This window comes from Bacillus rossius, chromosome 14 (genome assembly GCF_032445375.1).
Source record: "Bacillus rossius redtenbacheri isolate Brsri chromosome 14, Brsri_v3, whole genome shotgun sequence".
Lineage (NCBI taxonomy): Eukaryota > Metazoa > Arthropoda > Insecta > Phasmatodea > Bacillidae > Bacillus > Bacillus rossius.
In genome coordinates, this window is record NC_086341.1 from 10597775 (window position 1) to 10624473 (window position 26699).

General features: G+C 40.9%; 2 protein-coding genes across 3 annotated transcripts in view; one reads left to right on the forward strand and one right to left on the reverse strand.

The window, feature by feature from the left end:
- LOC134539132 (cleavage and polyadenylation specificity factor subunit 1) overlaps window positions 1–17782 on the forward strand; it is a 64930-nt gene extending 47148 nt beyond the window's left edge. The window contains exons 21-27 of the mRNA XM_063380880.1: window positions 1313–1471; window positions 1929–2081; window positions 9316–9492; window positions 13124–13256; window positions 15068–15205; window positions 15977–16106; window positions 17478–17782. Coding sequence (XP_063236950.1) covers window positions 1313–1471; window positions 1929–2081; window positions 9316–9492; window positions 13124–13256; window positions 15068–15205; window positions 15977–16106; window positions 17478–17664 — 1077 coding nt within the window. The 3' untranslated portion in view covers window positions 17665–17782. The remainder of the gene's footprint in view (window positions 1–1312; window positions 1472–1928; window positions 2082–9315; window positions 9493–13123; window positions 13257–15067; window positions 15206–15976; window positions 16107–17477) is intronic.
- A 1230-nt stretch (window positions 17783–19012) lies between these two features.
- Window positions 19013–25353, reverse strand: LOC134539135 (larval cuticle protein LCP-17-like). Of its 2 annotated transcripts, none has more exons than XM_063380883.1 (3): window positions 25303–25353; window positions 21693–21814; window positions 19013–19377 (listed from the first exon to the last, which is right to left on the reverse strand). In XM_063380883.1, exons 1-3 carry the CDS (start codon window positions 25306–25308, stop codon window positions 19143–19145), a joined length of 363 nt encoding a protein of 120 aa, XP_063236953.1. In that variant the 5' UTR covers window positions 25309–25353; the 3' UTR covers window positions 19013–19142. The 2 variants fall into 2 exon arrangements, with proteins under 2 accessions (XP_063236953.1, XP_063236952.1); XM_063380882.1 differs by having other exon boundaries at window positions 19014–19377; window positions 25300–25353.
- Between the last annotated feature and the right edge of the window lie 1346 nt (window positions 25354–26699).

Genomic DNA, 26699 nt, shown 5'->3' on the forward strand with positions numbered 1-26699 from the left:
ACAGAAAGACAAGTCAAAATCAACTGATGTCAAATGCGTGAATACATACGCAGTATAGAGGATTCCGTGGAAGGAATAAGTCTGAAAAAATACCACTGCACAGACGAGCACAGCGCACCGACGAGACAGTCTTGTGGAGTGTCTATGACATACAGTCACGTCCATAAAAATGTTTTATATTAATATTCCCCAATGCAAGAATAATTCAAAGAAGTTGATTAGTATCGTTAGGCCTATATACATGGCTTACTTTAAATATGTGTTAGTACTTTACAAATTTTTTTTTTCGTAAAACATTTACGACTGATACAATAAAAATGTTTCAACACCAAGATGTGAATAAAATTGAAAAAAGTGATGGTGATGATGATGCTGCCAGTTCTCTTTGCTGTGTACATCACGGTGCCCATACGGTGCGCCCGGCAGTGCACACAAGCAGATGCTGGCTTTCCCCAGGCACGAGAAAAGTGATGCGCAGAGTAAAGGGAGAGGCTGATCTGTGTCGTGTAACTTGTCTCAAATCTGACAGAAGTACAGTGGACTCTCGATCATCCGTGGTAATGACTGGCACGGGGTCCGTGGATAATCGAAAAAACACAGTTGAAGCAATTTTAAAAAAAAACTTTCACATTTTTTTATGCTGACTATCTAGACAAACCCTGTAACATCAGCCTCTCAAACTAACGCCCTAATTCGTTCCAGTAAAACAGAGCGCTAATTTAATAATACTTGTCAGATACTTTTCTTTTCTATAAGAGAGTATATTCAAAATATTTTTTTTTTCCTCCAAACAGGTAAATGTGTTTGCTGACTACCATTTTACTCGTTGAAATCAATTTGCAGAACTAATATATGTCTGAACACATTTGCAGTACATTTAAATACATGTTGAATAATGTTTGCTGAATTTTTGGGCGGCATCACCACACGAATGGTGAACTGATCTTGGTTAATAAAATCTAATGTAACGACTCACCTCTAGAATGTACGCAGTTATAAAACGGTGAGGTACGTTAGCATCGATACGATGCGTTCGTTGCCCGGACGACATTGGAAGTGGTTTGAAGGTCTATGTATCAGGCCCGTACTGCTGCAAACCCCTCTCTTCCAAACTCTGAACTTAGACGCTGCATGTGGTCAGAAGGGGTTGTGGCAAAGACAGAGGCCATGCAGAATGCCCTCACTGCGACTCGGACACGGAGGTGAGCAGCACCGAAGGTACGCTGGTCCCTGTCGGTCCAGGCTGGAGACTGCGACTGTAACAGCGCCGCGAGATCGCATGGGGTTCTCACGCGAGCCGGTGTCGTTTCAGATCATCCCCAACACGAAGATGGAGCTGGACGAGTGGGAGCACGTGACGTGCCTCAAGAACGTCAGCCTGTCGTACGAGGGGGCGACTAGCGGCTTCAAAGGTTACATCGCCGTCGGCACCAATTACAACTACGGCGAGGACGTCACCAGTCGGGGCAGGGTAGGTTCCATCTCTTCACCCCAGTTCCATTGAAGTTTTATTTGTTGAGTGCCTGTATCCATCCTGACTGATCGAAAGTGTTGAGCTGCAAATTATATCATTATTTCTATTGGCTTGTATTTGTGTACACAATTGTATTAGCCTATTAATAGAGAATCGCCCAGTTGATGGGAAATCACTAGGTTTATCAGACAATAATTCTTATGGAAAGTATTCATGTATTGACAAATCGAGTTTGATACTCCTATTAAAAATTAAATAATCCATATTTTAAGATTGTGCTACAGGGACAGAACTGACCAGCTTTGATTCCAAAACCATTGGACTCTGAATCCTTCAGTATCATTAGAATTGATGAAATTGGCAGATTCCATCGATATTAAAGCCCAAGTTGTCAGGTTAGCTGAAATGATGATAATTTTATTTTATGTGTATATATTAAAAAAAATGTTTTCAGATCCTGATCTTTGACATAATTGAGGTGGTTCCGGAGCCGGGCCAGCCTCTCACGAAGAACCGCTTCAAGATGGTGTACTCCAAAGAACAGAAGGGTCCGGTGACAGCCCTCTCGCAAGTTCTGGGCTTCTTGGTGTCGGCTGTTGGTCAGAAGGTACACGTGTGACTAGTACTGTAGGGACAAGATTTTATGGCGAGTTGCCATAAAACTGGCGTAACAACGTAAAACACCAAAATGCTAGTTAAGACAGCATATACCACTAAAATACAAGTAAATTTTTAGGAACTTTGTCAGTATTTTAACAAATATTAGGTAATGCGAATCAAACATTTTTAATCTACCAATTTATTTAATTCAATGAATAACATCTATTTATCTTTATTTATGCACCAAATTGTATGGACCAAATGGACAGGAAAAAATTAATATTTACTTTGATCTTGCATCTTACATCAACATCGGTGACGGTGGTAAGTTTTCCAAAAAAACACACGGTTGCCAGTGTATTTTTATTGTTTGGAGTAATTCAGTCCTAGATATGCATGTTACATGTTGTATTAGCCAGACAAAACTACGCTACAAATTTTTATGTATTTTAATGTATTTTGCTGGGATGGATATAGATTAAGAACAATTTTGATTGTGTAAATGTTAAACTAAGCACAATCTTTATAAAATTTACAATAAATTAATTCAATAAAGCTCAATCATTGAATGGTGATTATTAACCCATTTGCATCTACAAGCGTACTAGTACGCCGCTGTTTTTCTGGCCGAAAACACCATAGGTGTACTGGCACGCAAAATGGCTAATCTGCCCGAAAAACATGAAAAAAATCCCATTAGAATGAAAATAACCCCTCAGAGTAGCTAGTATTGTTATAAAAAAGGTACATATTATCGTGAAACTTAAAACTATTTTTAAAATTTTATTTAAAGAATAAAAATATAATGAAAATAGAAAATAACTGTTTGGACTTGTAAATATTGTGTGTAATTTAGTGTATAGTGTTTGAAACATTTGAATTTTGAACTTCCCGCGCTGCTTGCTAGCAGCGCCAAGTTTTTCAAGTTGGCTGCCTGCCAAGGCAGGTAGCCCTGCAGCTTCCGGCAACGAAGCAACAGTTGTTGTTGAACCATCATGGCGGTAAGTTGTGCTATCGTGCACGCTTGCTGCCAATCGAGTTGTTCGCGAGTGAATCGTTATTAATTGTTTCATTTTGTTTTATGGATTTTACAGTCTCGTACGTCTCTAGACAAAACATTTGGTCCTCCGGGCCGGATAGTTCCGGTTTTTTCTGGTGTTGTTTTAAACGTGATTCGTGTGCACGTGGTAAACAATTACACTTCGTTTTCACGTTATTTCGTGCGCTATACTCTCGTTAATTAGAGTATTTTCATGGTCAAGATTTCTTCGGCAACGTGTTTTAGAAGAAATTCGCAGAGATTTGGCGATCTAAGAAACTGTTATATCTTCTTTGTTTTTCGTGGAATATATTTCGTGTTGGGGTTATGTTGTATTATTTATCGGCGTCTGCTCATGTTTTTCGTTGCGTTAGGTGTTTTTTGCTGGATATAAATTTTGATTTGCTGTGTCTTACCTTGGTTATATTGGTCTTCGTTGTGTTTATTTCTTTGTTGTGTCTTTTTGGTTATTTCGTCCTTTGCGTCTGTGTGTGACCATGGCAGATATAGGCTCGGCACTCGTGCGTATCCGACTAGCAGAGGCTCGGCTCAAACGTGCTGTCGACCTGTCTCAAAGTGTTGTTGACGATGTTTCTAAGCAAGGATTGTTTCGTGCCACAGTTCGTGATCTACCCCAAGTTCGTGATAAGTTCGAGGCGGATTTTGTGGTTCTTGGGGCAACGCAAAATTCTGACATCGATCTCTCAGAACTGACTGCACGAATGGACGATTTCGAAGAGAAATATTTTGAAGTCATGGCGACGGTAAGTGCCCTGGAGGGTTGTTCGATGGAGAGCTCAACATCGTCAAGGCCCAAGGTGAGCAATTCTAGGGTAGCTTTACCAAAAATTACGCTTCCAAGTTTTGAGGGTAGCATTAAAAATTGGCCTAACTTCTCCAACCTATTTTGCACTCTCGTTGCTAACAATAGTGACCTTTCATCTGTTGAGAAACTGGCTTATCTGAAGACTGCTCTCAGTGGTGAACCCCTCAGCATGATTCAGGCCTTGCCCATGTCTGAAGTAAACTTTGATGTGGCTTGGAAACTACTTGTTGGTAGGTACGAGAACAAGAGGCTCATTGTGTCTGTGCATGTGGAGGCTTTACTTCAAGCACCCTCTGCATCAGCTGACTCTCCCAAGACATTGCGCCAACTGTTGAACACTGTTACAGAGAATGTGTCTGCTCTTAAGGCCTTGTCTGTCCCTGTAGACCAGTGGGATCTGATGCTGCTGCCCATTCTATGCAAACGGTTGGATGCTGCCTTACAAACACAATGGGAAATGACATTAACAGACGAGTTTCCCACTCTTAGTAGTTTCACTTCGTTTCTTGAAAAACATTGTCGTGCGCATGAGGCTGTGATAGCTTCCCGTTCTAGGAGTTCAGGAAATCAGGTTCCCAAACAGACGGCTCAAGGGCACCAAAACAGCTGGAGGCAGTCTCGAGGTCAGTCTGTAAACACATTAGTAAGTTCTCCACAGTCACAAAGTTGTCTCTTGTGTAGTGACATTCATGTGCTTAGGTCATGCCCTATCTTCTCGCAGGGTAGCCCCAAGGAACGATATGCAATAGTAAAGGAGCATAAGTTGTGTCTGAATTGTCTTTCCCCATCACATCGATCAAATTGGTGTCCATCTAAGTCCTCATGTCACCATTGTAAGGCACGTCACCATTCCATGCTGCATTTTGGGGGTCAGCGATCAGAGGAAGACTCCATCCCATCCAACTCAGACAAGGAACCACCATCATCTGACTCTAATCCTGCCACTGTTGCAGTAACTGCTGCTAAACCTACCTCAACAACAACAATATTGTTGTCAACTGCTCAAGTACAGATTTTTGATCGTTCTGGTGTGCCTTGTGTTGTACGTGCTTTACTAGACACTGCCAGTCAAGCCAGCTTTATCACCGAACAGTGCCTACAAAGGCTCCGACTGGTTCGCAGACAGGCTCATCTTCCGATACATGGTTTGTCCAGTACACCTGTGAATGTGGCTAAGTCCTACACATCAGTTGTCATCTCCCCAGTGGGCAATCCAGATAATCAGTTTGCCCTGGATGTATTTGTGTTACCACGCATTACCAATAACTTGCCGAGTGCCAAACTCTCATCGGATGTGCGGCGATCAGTGGCTCATCTGAAGCTTGCTGATCCTTCTTTCGACACCCCTGGTCCTGTTGACCTCCTTATTGGTGCTGACCTATTTCCTCTTCTCGTAACTGGAGGCAAGATTGAAGGGTCTCCAGTGGCTCTCGACTCTGTTTTGGGATGGATTCTCATGGGAAGGGTGGACACCAAACTTCCACCATCCTGCCTGTCATCGCATTGTGTCACACTGTTCACTTCTTACCCTCCATTAGATGATGTTGTACGAAAGTTCTGGGAAATTGAAGAATTCCCACGGGTAGAACACAAGTCTCCTGAGGATGTTTTTTGCGAAACCATGTTTGCCGAAACTCACGTCCGAAATGAAGAAGGCCGATATAGTGTGTCCCTGCCATTTCGCCACTCGAGACATGAGTTGGGCACCTCCAGACCCCAAGCTATAAATAGGTTGATGCGCCTAGAGAGACGCTTGAAAGGTGACTCAAAGCTCAAAATAATGTACTCAGAGTTCATGGAAGACTATCTTGCCATGGGTCACATGGAAAAGATTCCTGATGATCAGATTGATGTGACGCCAGCTTATTATATCCCCCACCATTGTGTCGTGAAGCCAGAGAGTTCAACCACAAAGCTGCGGGTAGTGTTTGATGGGTCTGCTAAGAGCTCATCTGGTGTCTCATTGAATGACACACTGCTAACTGGCCCCAAGTTGCAAAGAGACATTTTTGATCTACTGTTGAACTTTCGGCTACATGCCTTTGTGTTTACGGCAGATGTTAAACAAATGTACCGTCAAATATCTGTTCTGCCCCAGCACCAGGACTACCAACGCATTGTTTGGCGCTTTTGTGATTCGGAACCTGTGCAGGATTATCGATTGAAGACGGTGACGTATGGCGTCTCCTCAGCTCCGTTCTTGGCCCTTCGAACTCTTCAACAACTGGCGGTCGATGAGAAAGACCACTTTCCAGTTGCCTCAAGAGTTTTGCAATCCGATGTGTATGTCGATGATGTGGTTACCGGTTCTGACACTCTTGAATCTGCTCTGGCCATCCAAAAGGACCTTCGAGCTCTTCTTGCCAAAGGGGGCTTCAAGTTGAGGAAGTTCATGAGCAACCATACAGCTCTCATAGACTGGCTTCCGCCTGAAGATGTTGATATGCCCCAATCATTTGATCTGGATCCTGAGAGTCAAGTTGTGGTCAAGGTCTTAGGACTTCAATGGAACCCAGTCTCTGACACCTTCTCCTATGTAATCCGAGGCCACTCGAGTCTTGTTACGAAGAGGAGTATCCTTGCCAATGTAGCCAGAATATTTGATCCTCTAGGATGGCTTACTCCACTGTTAATGTTTGCAAAGCATCTATTGCAACTAATGTGGGTCCGGTCCATTGACTGGGATGATCACCTCCCCCCTGATCTTGCTTCTCAGTGGGATCATTTTAGCCGGGAGCTCCCTCAGTTGTCCTCTATTGCTGTCGCTCGGTTCATTAAAGGTCCAGAAGGCTCTACCTATCAACTGCATGGTTTCTGTGATAGTTCTGAGATTGGTTACGCGGCCGTGGTGTACCTGCGCATAGTGTGCCCGGATGATCGAACCATCATTCGTCTGCTGATCAGTAAGTCCAAGGTTGCACCAATCAAAAGCCAAACCTTACCTCGTCTGGAGCTTTGTGGAGCACTACTGTTGGCTCGTGTGCTCAATCATGTGATTGAGACTTACCAAGAAGTTTTGCCCGTATCTTCCATCACAGCCTGGACAGACTCACAAGTGGTTTTAGCATGGATTAACTCATCTCCTCATCAGTTGAAGACTTTTGTAGCTAACCGGGTAAGCGAACTCCAAGAGCTTACCCGTCCCAGTTGGTGGAAACACGTACCGTCTGAGTTCAATCCTGCTGACTGTGCCTCTCGTGGTCTCTTCCCTCTTCAACTATTGGATCATCACTTGTGGTGGACTGGCCCACCGTGGTTAATAGAGTCACCTGGACAGTGGCCTTCCCAGTCACCAGATGCAGTGGAAGTGGATCCTGCCGTGATGGAGAAGAAGACTGTCACCTTGACCACTGTAACGTCCTCTGATGATCTTGGCCAGTTGGCAACGCGATTCAGTCGACTAACCAGGCTTCTGCGTGTCACATGCTGTTTATTGCGGTTTGCCCACAATTGTCGCGTGTCACTGAAAGAGCGCAAGACTGACAATATGTCTCCTGATGAGTTGAATAAGGCTTTACATTTTTGGCTCTTCTGGGTACAATCACATCATTTCAAAGAGGATATAAGTGCTCTGAAGAAGGGACAGTGCATTTCCCCTCAGATTCGCAAACTAGTACCCTTTCTTGATGACAGTGGCCTGATAAGGGTAGGTGGTCGTTTAGCTCACTCCAGTGTTCCGTTTGAGCAGAAGCACCCAGTGCTGCTTCCAAAATCTCACCATCTGACTGATCTCATTATTAACCATTATCATGAAAAGAATCATCATCCTGGAGTTCAGACTCTTAGAGGAATTCTTAGAGAACAATTCTGGATTCTTGCAGATAAGGATGCCATCTCTCGCTGCTTGCGTCACTGTGTTCCATGTTTCAAGCAAAGACCCGTAGCAAGTGCACCTCTCATGGGCGATCTTCCCTCTATGAGAGTGCAACAGGTTAAACCATTTGCCAAAGTAGGAGTTGACTATGCTGGTCCTTTTATGGTTAAGCTTGGTCGGGTCCGTGGGGCAAAGGTCTTGAAGGCTTACCTTTGTATTTTTGTCTGCTGCGCGACAAAGGCCGTTCATGCAGAACTAGCTTCAGACCTGTCCACAGATACATTTATTGGAGCCTACAAACGTTTTCTTGCCAGGCGTGGGAGAACATCTGATATCTACAGTGATTGCGGGACCAACTTTGTCGGAACTCACAATCGTCTTAAGGAACTTCAGCAACTTATGTCGTCGGCACCACACCAGCAGGCTGTCACTGATGCGTTGTCCCAGCTCGGTGTCATGTGGCACTTTAACCCTCCTGCTGCTCCCCATTTTGGTGGTTTGTGGGAGGCCGGGGTAAAGTCATTCAAGACTCACTTAAGTAAAGTTATTGGTGAACAAGTGCTCACATTTGAAGAACTTTACACCCTTCTAGTACAGGTGGAAGCTACGTTAAACTCGAGACCCCTGTGCCCTTTGAGCTCTGATCCCAATGACATCAGTGCTCTAACCCCTGGCCATTTCTTAACCCTGGAGCCACTGGTCACATTACCAGAGCCTAACTTGAGGGATGTACGGCTGAACCGCCTTCAACGTTGGCAACTTGTGGAACGCCTCCAACAGGACTTTTGGCATCGTTGGCACAGGGATTATTTACACACGCTCCAGCAGCGGCAGAAATGGAACGAGCAGGGAGTTAGTCCCACTGCCAACCAACTTGTGCTCCTGAAAGACGACAGACTCCCACCTCTACAGTGGCGCTTGGGGCGCATCGTGGAGCTCTATCCTGGGAAAGATGGTGTTGCCAGAGTGGCTACTATCCGGACTTCTAGTGGAACTTTGAAGCGTCCTGTGGTGAAGCTCTGCCCGCTACCATATGATTGTTGAAATGGGACATTTCAAGGCGGGCGGTAATGTTTGGACTTGTAAATATTGTGTGTAATTTAGTGTATAGTGTTTGAAACATTTGAATTTTGAACTTCCCGCGCTGCTTGCTAGCAGCGCCAAGTTTTTCAAGTTGGCTGCCTGCCAAGGCAGGTAGCCCTGCAGCTTCCGGCAACGAAGCAACAGTTGTTGTTGAACCATCATGGCGGTAAGTTGTGCTATCGTGCACGCTTGCTGCCAATCGAGTTGTTCGCGAGTGAATCGTTATTAATTGTTTCGTTTTGTTTTATGGATTTTACAGTCTCGTACGTCTCTAGACAAAACAATAACTTTAATAATAGTAGTAATATATAAAAAAGTTTATGGATTCCATGGTATGTCTAACATTAAAGTGAGTGGATGCAAATGGGTTAATGAATAAAAATTTATTTGGTGAACGACTCTGCGGGGTGTACAGGAATCGTGTGGATGCTCTGCGAGAAACGGTTGCAGAGGTTGTTGAAACCCGTTTACGGTTCCAGATCTACATCTGGCAGTTGAAGGACAGCGACCTGGTGGGCGTGGCGTTCATCGACACCAACATTTACATCCACCAGCTGCTGAGCATCAAGTCGCTGATCCTGGTCGCCGACGTATTCAAGTCCATCAGCCTGCTGCGCTTCCAGGAGGAGTACCGCACCCTGTCCCTCGTCAGCAGGGTAACCCTTCCCCCCTTCCCCCTCCCGCCCCTCCGCACCCGGTCTGCGGGCTCCCTGTGGATCCCGACGTGATAACGTCTCGTAGATCGATGAACGCCGGGCTGCACGCGTGAAAATAGCACGACTGCACTCTTTGTAGCCTAGCGGTTGCATTACACACGCACAAATCCCCAGCACGTTCAGCATTTATTATACTGAGTTCACAGGAATAGAATAATATTAATGAACAGATAACTAACAGAAGTTTGATAAAAGAAAGAAAGGACAGGATTCTATTTTTAAAGCCACGCACTAAGGTGGCGACTGCAAGGCTGAAGAATGTGACAGGTGTCAACGGCAAGATGTCTAGTGGCGAGCGAGAGGGATGGAGATAAAGCAGACAAATAACCAAAGCGCGCTTCACGCGATCACGCCGTAAATTCCTCAAAAAGACCTCGTTATAGCAGTGTTCTCGCTATTACCGTGCTCGCTATAACGAGATTCTAGTATATATTGAATATTTTTGTAACGAATTCAAACATACAATGAAAATTAATTTTTTTTTTTTTTTAACACTTCACAGAATCTTCATATGGAAACATAATTTAATGGTGTAAAATGTAAGAAATTAAAAACATTAAAATAATAATAATCTGTCAATGAATTTTCTTAAACCGGTACAATTTTACCCTTTAAAAGTTGTTTAGCTGATATTAATAATTTTTATTCATCATAATCACAGATTTTTTGATCGATCATAAAAGGATTTTTTGCTATTTTAGTAATTTTTAATATCTATAAAGTGATACAGAGTCCATGACAGAAATCTTTTAAATTCTCTGTTAACTTATTAGTTATTAGATTACACATTATGCAAAAAATATCCCACTGATATTGATGAACTTTAGTGCAGTGAATATATAAAACTTGGTTTAGGTCATTTTTTATTCTATTAGCCGATATGTTACATACTATTTCACAGTAAGGATATTTTTGTGTTTGTGTGTGACACTAAATTTATTCCACGGGAACGTATTTGTGGGCACATTTAGGTCATGAATAAATGCATATTAAATCAACATCATTAACTTATGGGGTGTATTTGATATTTTAGTTTTTATTTTCCCTTCACCCATGTGAGTGCAAAATTTACAATGAAAAATCATGATCTTTTTTAATAAATTACTTTTAATATAGTTATTTTAATCCACTAATGCCATTTACCCATCGGTAGTACTTCTATGAGTTGATATCACAGAGTTAAACACATCTGTGATACAGCTTAACTGCACAGATTCATGGATTGATACAGCTCTAATTAAAATTAAGAATTTTTTTTGTTCCTTGGCTCATTTGTGTTTGGGCAGAAATATAGTTATGACTAGTTCAGGGTAACTTTAAATTTTTAATTTGACTTTGTGATTGTGACACGTTATTGTGACACGTTATTGTGAGCTGGGTAGACTGAGACTACTAACAACCTATACTTTTCCGACAATAAGGCAGTACAAGGAACTATTAGATTATAGTTGCTTTTCTAAACAATTTTATGATATATAAATATTACTTTTTAAATATCAATTTGCTTTATGAATGATACAGGTTTCAACTTAATGTATATTGTATTGACTAGCATCTTGACATTTGAAAGTTAACTTATTTATTTAAACTAGTGTTGGGCCGATTCCTAAAATATACCGATTCCGATTCCATTTTCGATTCTTAAATTAAAGGGTCGATTCTTCGAATCCGATTCCGATTCCTTAATTTTTATCTGACAATGTTCAACAGAGTAATATACTAAGAAAAAAAAGGTTGTTTATGATTTTAAAAATGTAATTATGTTGTGTTTCATTTTCTGTGCAGAAATTAACATTATATACAGCTTATATAATGTTAAAAAGTATGTTCATTACAATCAAGTTACGCTACCTTGTATTTCTAGCACAATTTGGCCTTTTAACCTTGCATATAGTTAGACGAAACACGTGTTCAAACACTGCCAATAATCAAAGATGTCTAATGACTTAAATTGTAAATAATGTTATAACTTAACAAACTTTAGATACCTTACATTATCAACTCAAGTCATTAATTGTAAAAAAAGAGGGTTTGTACGGTTAGGTTAAGAATTTTATTTTCAAGCACAACTAAATAATGATCCAAATAAAATGTCAATATAACCTCGTTTATACATATTTCAAGGGACCATGGCGAAAAAAAAATAAAAAAGGGAAATGTAAAAATAAAACCTTATTATCTCATTATGATGGAAATGACAAACAAATATGCACCACACTAAAATAAAATGTCAGAGATGCTTACGTTTTAATATATTACCTAGAACTTAATTATCTCACTTGGTGAAAAGAATAAATCCATCCAGTCTTGCAGTTCCTCACAATCGTAAAGAGAAAATAAATTTTCGGTTCTTGAGTAAGAAAGTTCTGTGCAATTTTTAGCATCTCAAAATTTTCACATTTTATGGTGAGATTTTCTTACACAAAATATTTAAACTCTTCAAATAATCGCGTGTTAACATTTAATTCATTTCAGAAATTTATCGGAAACAATTCTGTTAAACTAACACAACTACTTTCAAAATATTGTTTATGTTTGCCGTTTGGTAATAAAAATTTACGAACGTTTCCGCAGCAATGTTTGGAAATTCAGACTTGCCAACTGCCTTTCCAAAATATATCTAACGTAAAACGAGCATCGCTGAACACGCACAAGAACGCCGATTTAAAGCAATTTGGTTATGTTGCTTTTAAACTTATTTTAATATGGTTGCAATAATCCACTGTGAATTTGGGTAAAATTTCATTCAAAAATTATTTCATTTTAATTCTTTAAAGTTTAATGTGTAGAGATGTTCACGTTCACGTCACCAAAGATTTTGTTCATGGCCGTATGGTTTACCATGGCAGGTAGCACAAAAAAAATTAGGTTGTTTACAATGGCAAATGTAGCTGCCATGATCAAATAGTTAACGTTTACATTATTTGCCGATTACATTTACATAATTTTCTTTAAACATTTATGGTTTTGTCTAATTATTTTTGAAGGTTTGCTATTAAATGCAGTGCTGCTGCAACGTAATTTCCTAAAAATGCTTTCGCTTAAAGTGGGAAAGTAGATACTGCATTTGTACAGTAGGGAAAATGGCGGTGCAAGTAAATAAATACGTTAATCACCGTAATTCGTAAATCAGTTCCGTAAAAAAAGATTGTATTATGTAGTTTTAAAAATTATATTTGCATGCATTTTAATATTTTCTTACGTTGCGTAGATTATGTATTTTGCAAACTTAAAAACAATGCAGGAATCGGTCATGGTCGATTCCAAAACCATTGTATTCTGAATCCCACGATTCCAGTGGAATCGGTGGAACCGACCGATTCCGGAACCGGAATCGACCCATCACTAATTTAAACATCCATTTATTATTTAAATGGTAGCAAATGAGTTTTTTCTAGATTAGCTAGAGGACAGTGTAAGGACATTTGTTACTTAACTTACTTAAACATCCACTTATGTATTTAAATGGTAGTAAATTAGTTTTGTCTAGATTACCTAGAGGACAGTCTAAAGAATTTTGTTTGTTGCAACTGGTCCCAAGAGTTTGTGAACAACTTTTGTGTGTTCCCAGGACTTCCGCCCAGCAGAAATTTATACGTGCGAGTTTCTGATAGACAACTCCCAGTTGGGCTTCGTTGTCGCGGACAGCGAGAAGAACTTCGTCCTCTACATGTACCAGCCAGAGGCGCGCGAAAGTGTCGGAGGTGAGCGTTGTTCAAGAAGGTTATGTTGGAACATGTAAGGTTGCACCGCCATAGTACAGATCTTATTTCCGGCAGATCACTCTCGTATTTTTGCAGTTTACATGACTGTTGAGTAGTTAGTATCTCTCGCCTCCCACCAAGGCGATCTCGATTCATTTTCCAGTGGAACTTAATCCAAATATTTCACAAGTTTTAATTGTGGCAGATATCATAGTGTACTGATTGGTTTCTCGGGGTACTCCCGTTTCCCCACCCATTTGTTTCCTCACTGCTCTGTTCTTATGTCATCAGTTCATCACCAATTGCTAGGACTGTGCAGTTATGGTTGTTGGTCGGTTCATTTTTAACATTAAGAATCTTGATTCTGAATGCTGGTTTCGTTTCTTATAGAGAAAAAAATCATCCGGGTGCTACACTAAATATATATGATTGAGTTTATTATTTATTTATTTGGTTATTAAAAACAATTCCTAAACACTGAGAAGAGTATGATCATTGCACTAGATAAACCTTTATTTTGTTAAGTATTTTTAAGCTAACCTCAAACCTTGTAAAAGTAGATAGAACCAGTTGATGGTAGCGTGAAAATCCTGATTAATTTCTGATTCAGCATTTTAGCATTCATTTATATATTTTTCTTACAATTGAAATGTAATTTGTTCTTTATAGTCTACAATTTTAATGTATTTTGTTTTATGATGCAATATTTTTGTTTGTATGCATTGTTTTTATTGATATTGACTTTACATCAAAAAACTGGTATTCGCACAATCCTACTCCTCATTAGTATATTTTGGAAGTTGGCATCTTGGCTGACTCTTGTGTCTGTTTTTCTTATGGTACTCTTTTGTTTATCATCATCACATTTTGTCACTGTTCCATCATAAGAACTCTTTCCATCACCATTCAGATCCAGATACCTAAGAATCTCAAGCCTAGAACTTTACATTTGGAGAATCTCGACACCATTTGGATTACCAGATGTGCGTATAAATATAGTACAACTGCTACTTGCGAGGAGGGATGTAGACCTATACCTATAATGGAGCGAACATCACATTTTTTTTTAGAAAGGTGTGGAAGGGGAAACTGTGAAATGGGAATATCCGAGGAATTTAAGTCTGAATGTTTCTGGGTTCAAAAGTAAGCTTCAGAGATGAACAGGATATTCCAGCTGATCTGACAATTTTGGAATTATGGAATCTACTTCTAACAGTCAATACTGTGGACAAATGAACCAAATTAAACTTAGTTGTAGTGTTTGCCTTACACTTATTTAACTGATAAACATTTTGACAAACTGTTATTTCAGTGACTGGAAGAAAAAACACCTTATAGGAATTAAAAACTTATAGGAACTGTAACAGGGTGTCTATGTATAGCAGTAAACCAGTGTCAAGACTTTGGAAGACCTTTAAATAAAAATATTTTACTACTTTTTTTTATCACAGCGTCATTTTTTATTTTTATAAAATCAATATTGGACATAGTACGAAATTGTTTACAGTTCGCAAAAAACGTGCCAATTTTTATGTCGTGTATAAGTGGACAGTGTCACTAAATTTATATCTAATGTTTCACTATAATCTGAATCGAGGCGTCAAAAAAACATAGTGCAAGCGAAATGCTGCTCGGAATGAAAATTTCATTACTTCTAGTACAGTTTCTGTTTAATTTGGTCGGTGGCTTTCATGGCCGATCCTTAAAGTTTCGTTACTTTTTCGTGATTGTTGTGACCTGTAGACAGCCTGTTTTAAGTGTTCCGACCCCCTGTTGCGCGCCCGAAGTGTGTTTCTCTCGGTCCGCGACAGGCCAGCGGCTGCTGCGGAAGGCTGACTTCCACCTGGGGCAGCACGTCAACACCTTCTTCAGGATACGCTGCCGACTGCCCAGCGACGACGACACCAAGCACCTAATGGGGGCCGACAAGAGGCACATCTCCATGTTCGGTGAGTCTGCGTCATTTCCTGTTGCACCGTTGCGTTTTTTAATTTTTCATGGACTTATGTGAAAAAAAAATTTCTTTCTATTTTTAAATTTTACTCAAAAAATATTTGATATTTGTAAGATATACATTTCATATACTATTCAAAATTAATTTCCAGTAAAAGAAAGGTTTCGCAGAAGCCTAGTAAGAAGCAAATTACATATTAGTCTCACCACAACACTTACGTGGCGATATACATTTGGTATACTATTCAATTTCATTTCCAATAAAAGAAAGGTTTCGCAGAAGCCTAGTAAGAAGCAAATTACATATTAGTCGCACCACAACACTTACGTGGCGATGTACATTTGATATACTATTCAATTTCATTTCCAATAAAAGAAAGGTTTTGCAGAAGCCTAGTAAGAAGCAAATTACGTATTAGTCTCACCACAACCCTTACGTGGCGATATACATTTGATATACTATTCAAATTCATTCCCAATAAAAGAAAGGTTTTGCAGAAGCCTAGTAAGAAGCAAATTATTAGTCTCACCACAATCCTTACGTGGCGATATACATTTGATATACTAGTATTCAATTTCATTTCCAATAAAATAAAGGTTTTGCAGAAGCCTAGTAAGAAGCAAATTATGTATTAGTCTCAACACAACCCTTACGTGGCCCTGATTTAATTTTTTACTATATTGCTCGGTTTCAAACCGCTGACTTTTGGCACGGGAACACTGGTTACCCCGGCCTCCAACTCTCGCCGTGTCTCGTCTCGTTCCAGCGACACTCGACGGCGGCCTGGGGTACTTGCTGCCCGTGCCGGAGAAGACGTACCGCCGGCTGCTCATGTTGCAGAACGTCCTGGCGAACCACATCTCCCACACCGCGGGGCTCAACCCCAAGGCGTTCAGGTGACTACACGGTTCCTGAGCTTAAAAAACTGATATTTGTATTTTTTCTTTCTAAACTTTTGAAAGATTAATGTTTTAATTTTTCAAACGTTCCACCATCCCGATAGCCTTGGCGTGTGTCGTTACGAGTTTCCGTCCAAAACGAGAGGTGAAGTCCCCCAGTAGAGTTGTTTTACGGAGTCGAGGGTGTGTCAGACTGGCTGGAACGCGCGTGCCGCGAAAGGACACGACCATTAGCCCCGTGTGTTAATGGCCTGGGGAGATCTGGCAGGGGGGAGGGGCAGAGATGTGGACTATCATTACGGGCAGGTAATGAATGCTACATTACCTGGTAACACTGGGCGCACACACACACACGCACACGTGCACGTTACCTTATCATTCTCAAAATGCACTTTTTCCTGTGTGGTTTCCAGTTCAAGTGTTGTGGAAGCTTACCGTGTTTTCTCGCATAGTCGTCGCACATTTTATTCTAAAATCAAGTTTAAAAAGTAGGGGTGCGACGATTATGGGTAAAAAAATTTTTTTTGTTAGATAAAGTTATTCATAAAAACAAAACCCATTCAATGAAAGTACGTTTATTTAAAAAGGGAAGTATAAAAGAGCACGCCAAACAATTTGAATTAATGAGTCATACATCCAAAACCTTTATTCAACTTTAAATAGAAAAACATCTGTGATCCAAATACAAGCCGAACGAACGCGTAACTACCGTAGTACACAACACAAAAGAATGTGGGCTATCAAATGTAGTTAACTCAGCATCTGATAGAGAGCGCGCGTTGTATGCACTCGGCGAGATATCAATATTCGGCTACGTGCGCGCGCTCTATACGGCAAGCAACATAATCAAGCATTAATGATTGCAACAAGCGCCTACTACAGTTTTGTACGTTATAAACCGCGGCGACGCTGACGAACTGGTGAAGATTATAACGTTAAAAAAATCTTTAAAAGATAATTTTCACGTCGGACAACTTCGTATTTCCGTTAATTAAATAAGTAAGTGATAATGTCCGAATATGTATTAGATTTCTATTTTAAAATACATTGTTTTATACGGAAAAAAACAACCACGCAAAGGGCTCGGAATCTAATAGCGGGACCGAAAACGTCATGCGACGTTTACGCGAGAGGTTTTTTTTTAAATCCAAATTTTGACGCCCTAAAGTATGGCTGCGACGATCACGCGCGTGCAAACATGATGCGATAAAAGACAGTATTTCGCTTCACCCGAAAAGACGTGCTGCCTTCGCCCGGGATATCAAAAAATGTTTCTCTCCCCGACGTCAGGGTGCGCGTGTCCCCCCCCCCCCCCCCCCCCCCATACGGTCGCCGGACCGGAGCGAGGCCGGAGTTGTGTCCCCGCAGGACATACACCAGCTCCGCCAAGCTGCTGAGCAACCCGGCGCGGGGCGTGATCGACGGGGAGCTGGTGTGGCAGTTCCTCGGCCTGCCGCTGCCGGAGAAGCAGGAGGTGGCCAAGAAGATCGGCACGCGCGTCGACGAGATCGTGGACGACCTGGCCGACGTCGAGACGCTCACCGCCCACTTCTAGGCCGGACGTCCGGTCCACCCGCGCAGTCGACGGGAGTAATGCAATCTGTGATTGTGGTCCCCTTTTTTTTCTTTTTTTTTTTCTATTCAAAACAAATTAATAAATTTAAATATTTGTATATCTTATGTTTTTTTTTTGGATTTTTTCTAAATATTTTCCTTTGTAGCTGCTTTGGATACACACACACAAACACACACACACACACATATACACACACACACACAGAGAGAGAGAGAGAGAGAGAGAGAGAGAGAAAGAGAAAGAGAAAGAGAGAGAGAAAAAGAGAGAGAGAAAGAGAGAGAGAAAAAGAGAGAGAGAGAGAAAGAGAGAGAGAGAAAGAGAGAGAGAGAAAGAGAGAGAGAGAGAAAGATAGAGAAAGAGAGAGAGAGAGAGAGAGAGAGTGGTGTGTGTGTGTGTGTGTGTGTATAGAAGTCGCAGGGAGAGAGGATTTACTCTACGTTTTTCAGGAGCGTATGATGAGCAGCTTGGGAACTTCGCCGCCTGCAGTGCGCTGCCGTGACGCCCTGTACCGTCTTGGGTTGTTATTTACGCGTTGGAGAGCAGCACTGTCGCCCGCTCTCATTCCCCCCCCCCCCCCCCCCACCCATCATTCACTGCAGCTCAAGGTCGTTCAACGGGAGGGGGAAGGGGTGTTTGAAGAGTTCGACACTTGTCCGCTAGGGACCACCCACAAGTCGATGCCCTAGAGATGGTGGCGATTGCGGCGGTGAATTAACCAACTACCTCAAAACCGTATTAGAAATTTTAACCTGGGCTGGCGACTTCTATACAGTATATACTATATTCAAAGATAGATGTTCCCATTGGCTGATAAAGCATGGAAATTTTGGTGAGGACGGATGACCAGAGGTTTTTTTTTTAGCTGATGAAAAACACTTCCCCAATTAAATGGGTAGTACAATTTTTTTTTGGGAAAAAAATAATAGTTCTTTAAAATATTTTAACGTATTTCTGAAGTTTTGGAAAGTCATAATAAAAACTAGGGAACAATATATATATATATATATATTTCTTAAGAGTGCGATAACTATCGGCCCTCCCATATGATCACCTCCATTGTTTCACTTTGTATTTGTTTGAAATAATTTTCAATTTCATAATGGTTTAAAAATGAATTTTTTTTTTATGAGTATATACTTTGCAAGATTTTACAAAGTGTGGATTTAGGAAATTTTTTTTATCAAAGTATGTTAGTTGGTACCACATGAAATTTGGTGTGTTTCATTCAGGAAAGTTTAGCATCAAAGGTTATTGACAATTATTCTTCTGTGAACCAATAGTTGCATCATCTCCAAACCATTCTTTTTATAGGAATTCTAGATTCATGTGTGATTTGCTGGTGAAAAAAAAAATTTTTTTGCAACATGATGCTCATGTTTGATTTTAGTTTATTGCTCCGTCCGTGACCAGGATACACGGTACATGTAACAATAACTTTGTGACAATTTCTGCTGGCTCTATATCTCTACCCATCCGTCGTTGAACGCGTTGGGGTTGAACAGCGGTACAGGAACGTCGTCGGACGTAATCTGGGTCCCTTTCTCGTCTGCGACGTACAACATCTTGATGGGCTTGCCCTCCGGGCTGGTGTACTCCACGCTGCCCTTCTTCACCAGCACGCTGCCTGTTCCGTCCGCATTCGGCTTCAGGATGCCTTGCTCGAAGACCTTCGTCCCGTCTGACGACTCGTAGCTGGAACAACAGTGGCCTCTCCTTTTGGATACTTTTTATCCTTTACACTGTAAATTTTTTTTTGTTAATGAAACACTAAATATTAATGGAAAAATTACAGATTTTTGTAAATTTCTACATTTGCACGGAAACAACTGTATCACTAAAAAATAGTGTTCGCAGTAATACTGGATCCGGATTCTTACCAAGGGAATTTATGCTTCGTGTTGCCCCAATACCTCCAATAGTCTTAAGTTATTTGCAAAACATTCCCTGAATAGCTTTCCAGTATCAACTGCGCACATCAAAAAGCATTACAAAACAAAGTGAACTCCAATTGTTGATTATTCAATTATCTTTCCCATGGTTTTAAAAAAAAATTATGCTTATATGAAAAAAATTATTAAAAATATAAAATTATGCACCAATTTTTGTACGACATACTCAGTATTGTCTCGAAAAAACATATTTCATATAGGTATGCAAAAATAACCATAGCCATGTGTTGTACAGAGTTACAAAATCCTTTGACGAATTGCAATGAACCACACTTAAAAACCCTGTCTCACTTGATTGTCTTGTCATTGCTACCATTCAAGTTTATCAGGATAGCTTTCTTGAATTTTATGTGAAACCTCAAGTTTTGTCAACATATGCGTATTGCAGTGGAAAGTCCAGCAAGTTTTCATAATTAGTTAAAAACACTTGCGTGATATTATACAGCTCACAGATAAAATTTAGTATGTGTCTGTCTGCTGACAAATTATGAAAGAAGCATTTTAATTAAAGAGAGCTTTCTTAATTAAATTTACAGAAATAGCCTTTAAAGCAGACAAATGACAGAAGATCGTCAGCATTCAGTGTGTGATTGAGTCCTTAGTTTCGGGGGCCCGCAGTGACCAAGTGACTGGATCACTCACAATCTGTGTGTGTGATTTCTAGGAAGGTCAAATGTAGATTTTTTCAAAGTTCCTAAGCGTGAAAAAATCTTTGCATTGGATTGGTGTGTTTTCTTGGGGTACTGTATTTTTCTCATTGATCCAATCCATTAATGCTCAATCTCACTGTTTCACCCCAATCTGTGACTAATGATCTCAATGTCGTAAAGATGCAGGGTTCGTATGCCTCCTTAATATCCTTAAAAAGTCCTTAATTTGTCTTAATTTGATTTAGCACCCCCCTAAAAGTCCTTAAATTTCATCAAGAATCCTTAAAAACTCCTTAATAACTCCTTAATAAAGACTTGATAACTTTCAAGTAAAGGATAAATGGGTAGTTCAATGTTCTTTTGTTTTCAACTGGACAGCAAATAACGCCTCGTACATGCCCGGGATAATGGGGTAGGAACTGCCCATGGTAATTGTCCATTCCAGCATTTCCTGGGAATGATTTTGAATCATCTTGGAAACCTAAAATCGGAATCACTGGAATGTGAAACAAGGATTCAAACCCGCGGTCCTTCCAAATGTAAGTTCAATGTTTTACCTTTGCTCTATCTCACTTGGCGAACTGTATCTACTGCTGATCATCAGTTCTGGTGGAGGTACCACGGTTGAGTGGTTAGAACCAAACCTTGATCCCTGACGAGTTCGAATCAGGATTTTCGTAAATGGGGAAGGTGTCAGACATTGCTGTGGTTTTTGGGTTTTCTCAGGTTACTACCATACCCCCCCCCCCCCCCCTCCCCCCTTACAAATTCATTCTGTCGTTGCAATACATCCATCTCATCTCACCTCGTGCATTCTCCAGGCTGGCCGGAACAATGGGTCTGACCCTTGAGCAGGACAGCCAACTCGTATGAGTCTCAGCTCCATGTAGACCCTGCCTCAGGGCGATTTTTCATTTTTTCAATCAATCTTGGTGCTTGTTTTGATATCATTATAACAGTGTATGTTTCTGGCCTGGGGGGAGGGATCATCTCGCTATGGGTAGAGACCGGAAAAATTCGCGACTTCATTTCGCGACAGGCTAAAATACAAACAGTTATACCTCAGTGCTGCCTCTGCTATTGGCTCACTACTCACCCGGATGACTCTGGGCCAATGAGAAACACCCGACCAAAAGCTTTATTGAATCACAGGCTGCTACGTTGGGACGTCTCACAAGACAGCAGCCAATGAGTGGGTGACATTTGACCGAGTGTACATAGAACTATGGAGTTCATCCTACAGGTCATTGAACCCACTAATTTTTCCGGTCCCTTGCTATGGGACACCTCTGGATCTGCCAGTGTCATGTTGCATCTCTTGCACCCTATGTGTTTCTTGCAAAATTTAAAAACCCGGCTTAACAATCTGTACTCTGAAGCAATACCGCTTCCCATGTTTACGACCTACGTGTATATCGTATGGCCACTCTCCGAATGGATTTCCCCTTGCTGGTCGCTCTGTAGAGAAGTATACGTGATTGGCCACGTGCCTGCAGCAGTCGCTGCGATGAGCGCAAACAACAGGATCACCTGCGAAAACCACAAGCAAACTGTAAACCAATCCCTTCGTCAACTGAAGTCGACAATTTATATCATGGTGATAAAATTTATATCATGATTACAACATGGAATAATTAAACTTTGAATATGTGGGTCATGGTGTAGCCTACATTCTAGTCGACATCATTCTTTAGGGCCGTGGAAGAAAAATGTTATATTAAGTTACAATATAAAAACTATACAATAGTATGTATTATAATTAGAGCTTATAATTAGAGCTTATTGTTACATAAAATATTAAAAAAAAATTTTTTTTAAATATCTTATGTTTTGACGTGTGACTGAATGGGTCAACAAGATGCGTGAAACTTACAGTATGCGTTCATAATTTATTATTATAAACAGAATGTTCTCAAATTGCGGGGCATAAATTTAGTGGGTGGCAAGAAAAGCCCAAAATAAGCAACTGTTGTTAAGGAACATATGTCCGGGAAACAAATCCCTGCAAAGTTACATGCACATACAGTAGCACACAAATTTGAATTTGGGGGCTTCACGGGACTACGTGAGAGGCCAAGACTGCAGAGAACACTGTAATGAAAAAACAGCGGAAGAATCTACAACTACAACTTTCTGCAGTACATGAACAACCTCAAGGATTTTATACTGAAAATATTTAGTCCCCTGCATAACATTCCCGAGTTAAGGCAGTCTTGGTAAAACCATGATTTTTTTTACGGCCTCCATGATAATGACTGTAAAAAACTTTCAGACGGCCAAGTTTAGCTATTTTTCAAGCAAACAAGGATTTGCGATGAGTAGACTACTGCAGTACTTAAATATAAGTAGTGGTACACTCCAGACTAGAGTTAGCTTTCCTGTACAAAATCAAACCTTTATTGTGTTCTCATTGGCCGATTACAAGGTTGGATGCTTTTTATCCTTTACACTGTAATTTTTTTTTGTTAATCAAACACAAATATTAATGGAAAAATTACAGATGTTTGTAAATTTCTACATTTGCATGGAAACAACTGTATCACTACAAAATAGTGTTCGTAGTAATACTGGATTCAGAGTCTTACCAAGGGAATCTATGATTTGTGTTGCCCCATTACCTCCAATAGTCAAAGTTATTTGCAAAACATTCCCTGAATAGCTTTCCAGTATCAAATGTGCACATTAAAAAGCATTACAAAACAAAATGAAGTCCAATTATTGATTATTCAATTATCTTTCCCATGGTTTTAAAAAAATTATGCTTATATGAAAAATTATTTAAAATATAAAATTATGCACCAATTTTTGTACGGCATACTCATTATTGCCTCGAAAAAACATATTTCATATAGGTACCTATGCAAAAATAACCATAGCCTTGTGTTGTACAGAGTTACAATATCTTTCTTGTAATATTGCAAACAATTTCTTGGAAACCGGTTTCCAAAGGAATCTTTTTTTTTCCGTGTTGTACATAATTAGTTCACATACAACCTTTTTTCTCGTTTATTACCAGCTCTTGGTTGTCCGGGGCGTGTCAAGAACAATGTGAAACAATCATCAAAACGAATGCAGATGGAATGATGGAATGAAATAGTAAATGGGTTAGGGACCTGCAGATTTCGCGAAAAGATTTCGAGACTAGATGAAAGTTAAAACACTATAGCATCGTCTGTATTTCGTGATTGGGTGAGTTTCTCCCAGGTACATATCGATTGTAACAACACCAATCACAGTGATTCAGTGCGGTAGCAAACGCGTCCTGAGTGGCTCGGTCAAATAAGGCAACGATTTCTCTCGTAGAAGGCCGCTAATCACATGGAAGAAACCACAGGTGCGGGTATATCTTGTTGCAGTCTAATAAGAAAAATTCGCGGATTCATTTCGTGATAGGCTAGAATCAAAATACGTTTGCCTTTTTACTGCATCAGTGATTGGGCCACAGTTTATCTGAATGACACTCGGCCAATGAAAAACTTTCAACAAAAGATGTATCGAATCACGAGCGGCCCATTTAACATGTGTCGCGAGTCAGTAGCCAATAAGCAAAAGTAATTTTCCCGCGTGCATAGAGGATCATGGTGTCTATCCTACAGGTCATTGAAATCGCGAATTTTTCCGGTCTCTACTAATAAGCATTCAGATCTTTTCGCGAAAAATGCCTGCCCCTATAAATGGGGTTTAAGTCTGGTTTACACCTAGGTCTTTAGAGATGATGAGATGACCCGGCTCAAGGCGACGTCCGCCACGTTTCCCCACCCCGGGTCGCTCTGTATGGAGGAGGAGTGATCTGATCACTCGACCACCGCCGGTCCCTTGCGCAGACGCGCGAGCGCTTCGAATGTAGTCCACTTTGCCACCGAGTCGACCAGCCACGTTCCTGAGCCGCGTACTTTCCAGGACCAGCTGTGTGTTAAAACTGTGTTCCGTGGTTGGCTGCGTTTATCTCAGTCCACGTCTCTCCTGTCGGCGCACCGATCAAAGCCATCCAGTGCGGAAGCAATCGTGCCCTGAATGGCCCGGCCAAACAGGGCAGTGGCTTCTCTCGCAGACAGCCGCCAATCACAAGGAGCGTACTTCATTGCAGTCTATTGAGCCATTAATTTATTTGGCGAAAAATACATGGCCCCAGGAGGAAGTAGCTGCGATCCTTACGAAGTGGAATATATATTGCCCGATGGGAAAGTATTTTATCCCAATTTTTGATGAATTATCAGAATGAACATTTTTTCTTTCAAATTTATAAACAGAAGCCTAAATACTAATTTCTATATTTCTAACTTTAAAAATGACAAACTATCGTCCCCTATTTAACCTCCTTAGGGGATGAATTTTCAAAAATCCTTCCTTAGTGCTCACCAAATTTATATAAGTAACTCCGATGCTAAACGTCGTGCCTCTATATCCACCGGTTTAAGCTGTTCGTCATCTGTCAGTCAGTCAGTGTTAGTTTTAAGTAGATTTCTGAAATATTCACTAATGGTTTTGTTGTTGGTAGAGGCAAGGCGTCATCTGTGAGAAATCATTGAGGAATAACTAGATCTTCATCCCCTATGAAAGTGGTTGAATTCCGAGAAACCTCTTCCCTACCACCCATTGGCGGATCCTAAAAATGAGGGGGGGGGGGGGCATAGCGGCATGCCCTCCCCTCCCCGAACCCTGAATAATTTCTGTTTTTCCTAATCATAGTTTTTCAACGTTACTAAAGTATTATTTAACGCCAGAAATCAAATGCTCACGACTAAATAAGAATTACATAATTATTATTCAGCTTCCAACCCACAGTTAAATGGAGCAGCAAGTTAATTAAGACCATGCTACACTTACTGTTCGGTATTTCCATTCTAAATAAACTAAAATTTTGTTAGAAAAAAATAATTATTTGTCTTCTCGCTGAGCCTCATTTTGGATCCGCCCTTGCTACCACCCAGTCCGTTTTGAGGTGGATACGCCCTCGGTACGTTCACGTGGACCCGTAAAAGAATTCCAGTTCTTCTGCTGACAGGCATACTCACGACCTTCATGACTCGGTTCCGAACGGCGCGCGGTTGGCGGGGGAAGTCAGGAGAGAGCTGAGCGAGTGGTTTTTTGGCTGGAAAACGCTCTCGTCTTTTATACGCGACCTCCGGAGTAGCGGCGGGGTGTGTTTGTGCGAGGTGACATCTTCGACCTTGACGTGTGCCGTGAAGGACATCTCAACGACCCGTGGCTGTTGCTGTGTTCTCGTCTCGGGAAGGCCTCGAGCGAAGACCGCCCGATGCAGTCGTTACCGGGGACGCACCACAACGCCGAAATACCTCAACGCCGAACGTACAACAACGCCGAAAACCATAACGCCGAAATGCCAAATTGACTACGACGCCGACAGCTAGAAAACTGCTGTGTACCACAACGCCGAACGTACAATAACGCCGAAAACCATAACGCCGAATGCCAAATTGACTACAACGCCGACAGCTAGAAAACTGCTGTGTACCACAACGCCGAAAAAATGTCATTGCAGGACTGCCATAAAGGTAGAGTTAGGTAAGGTTAGCACACAAATTCATTCAGTTGTTTTTCATTTTGCTCCTGTGCCCCCCCCCCCCCCCCCTTCACGCAACAACATTTTTCGGCGTTACTATATTTCGGCGTTGTGGTACACAGCAGTTTTCTAGCTGTCGGCGTTGCGGTCAATTTGGCATTCGGCGTTATGGTATTTCGGCGTTGTGGTAACGACCCGTCGCGTCATTACCATGGAGCGACTTCTGTAAAAAAAAAATCTGGGCGTACGCATAGTTTATATAGTTTCATGTCTCCAGATCCCCAAACCCATTGTCAAGAGCGAAGTGTTTATGTGTACACGGCTGAATTACCTGGCGTTCCCCTGGCTGAATTACCATTGGGACCTGATTTTCGTTCTCAGTTAATGTGCGTGTAATATAAGGAACGTCGCTGCCGAGTTTCAAGTGTGTAGGACATATACTTGAAAGAGAGAGAACATACACACGCTTATTTGATGGGAATCTGGAATTGTCAAATTTGGAAAAGTACATGAGCACAGCCAACTGTTGTAAGGGTACCCAATCTGATGATTCTAACTGGTAAATAAGTATGGAAAATCATACAATAATATGAGAAAATGTATTTTTAAGATTAATACTGTAACTCAAACTAAGGTATAACCGATGGACAAAACGTCATATCATCGAAATTAAAGATCCTTTCAAAATCTATAGGTCTGCCAAGTGTAGACTTTATTTGGCTTTTCATCAAATGTGAAAAATATGTGTTGTACAGAGTAATTCAGAATTCAACCGACAACTTCCGGGCGCAGGTAAGAAAATCACATGATATAGGCCTATATCACATATATATGTACAACTTATGTTCGCCTTTGAAGTTGCAGCTGGACCAGTCTTTTATTAAAAATAAA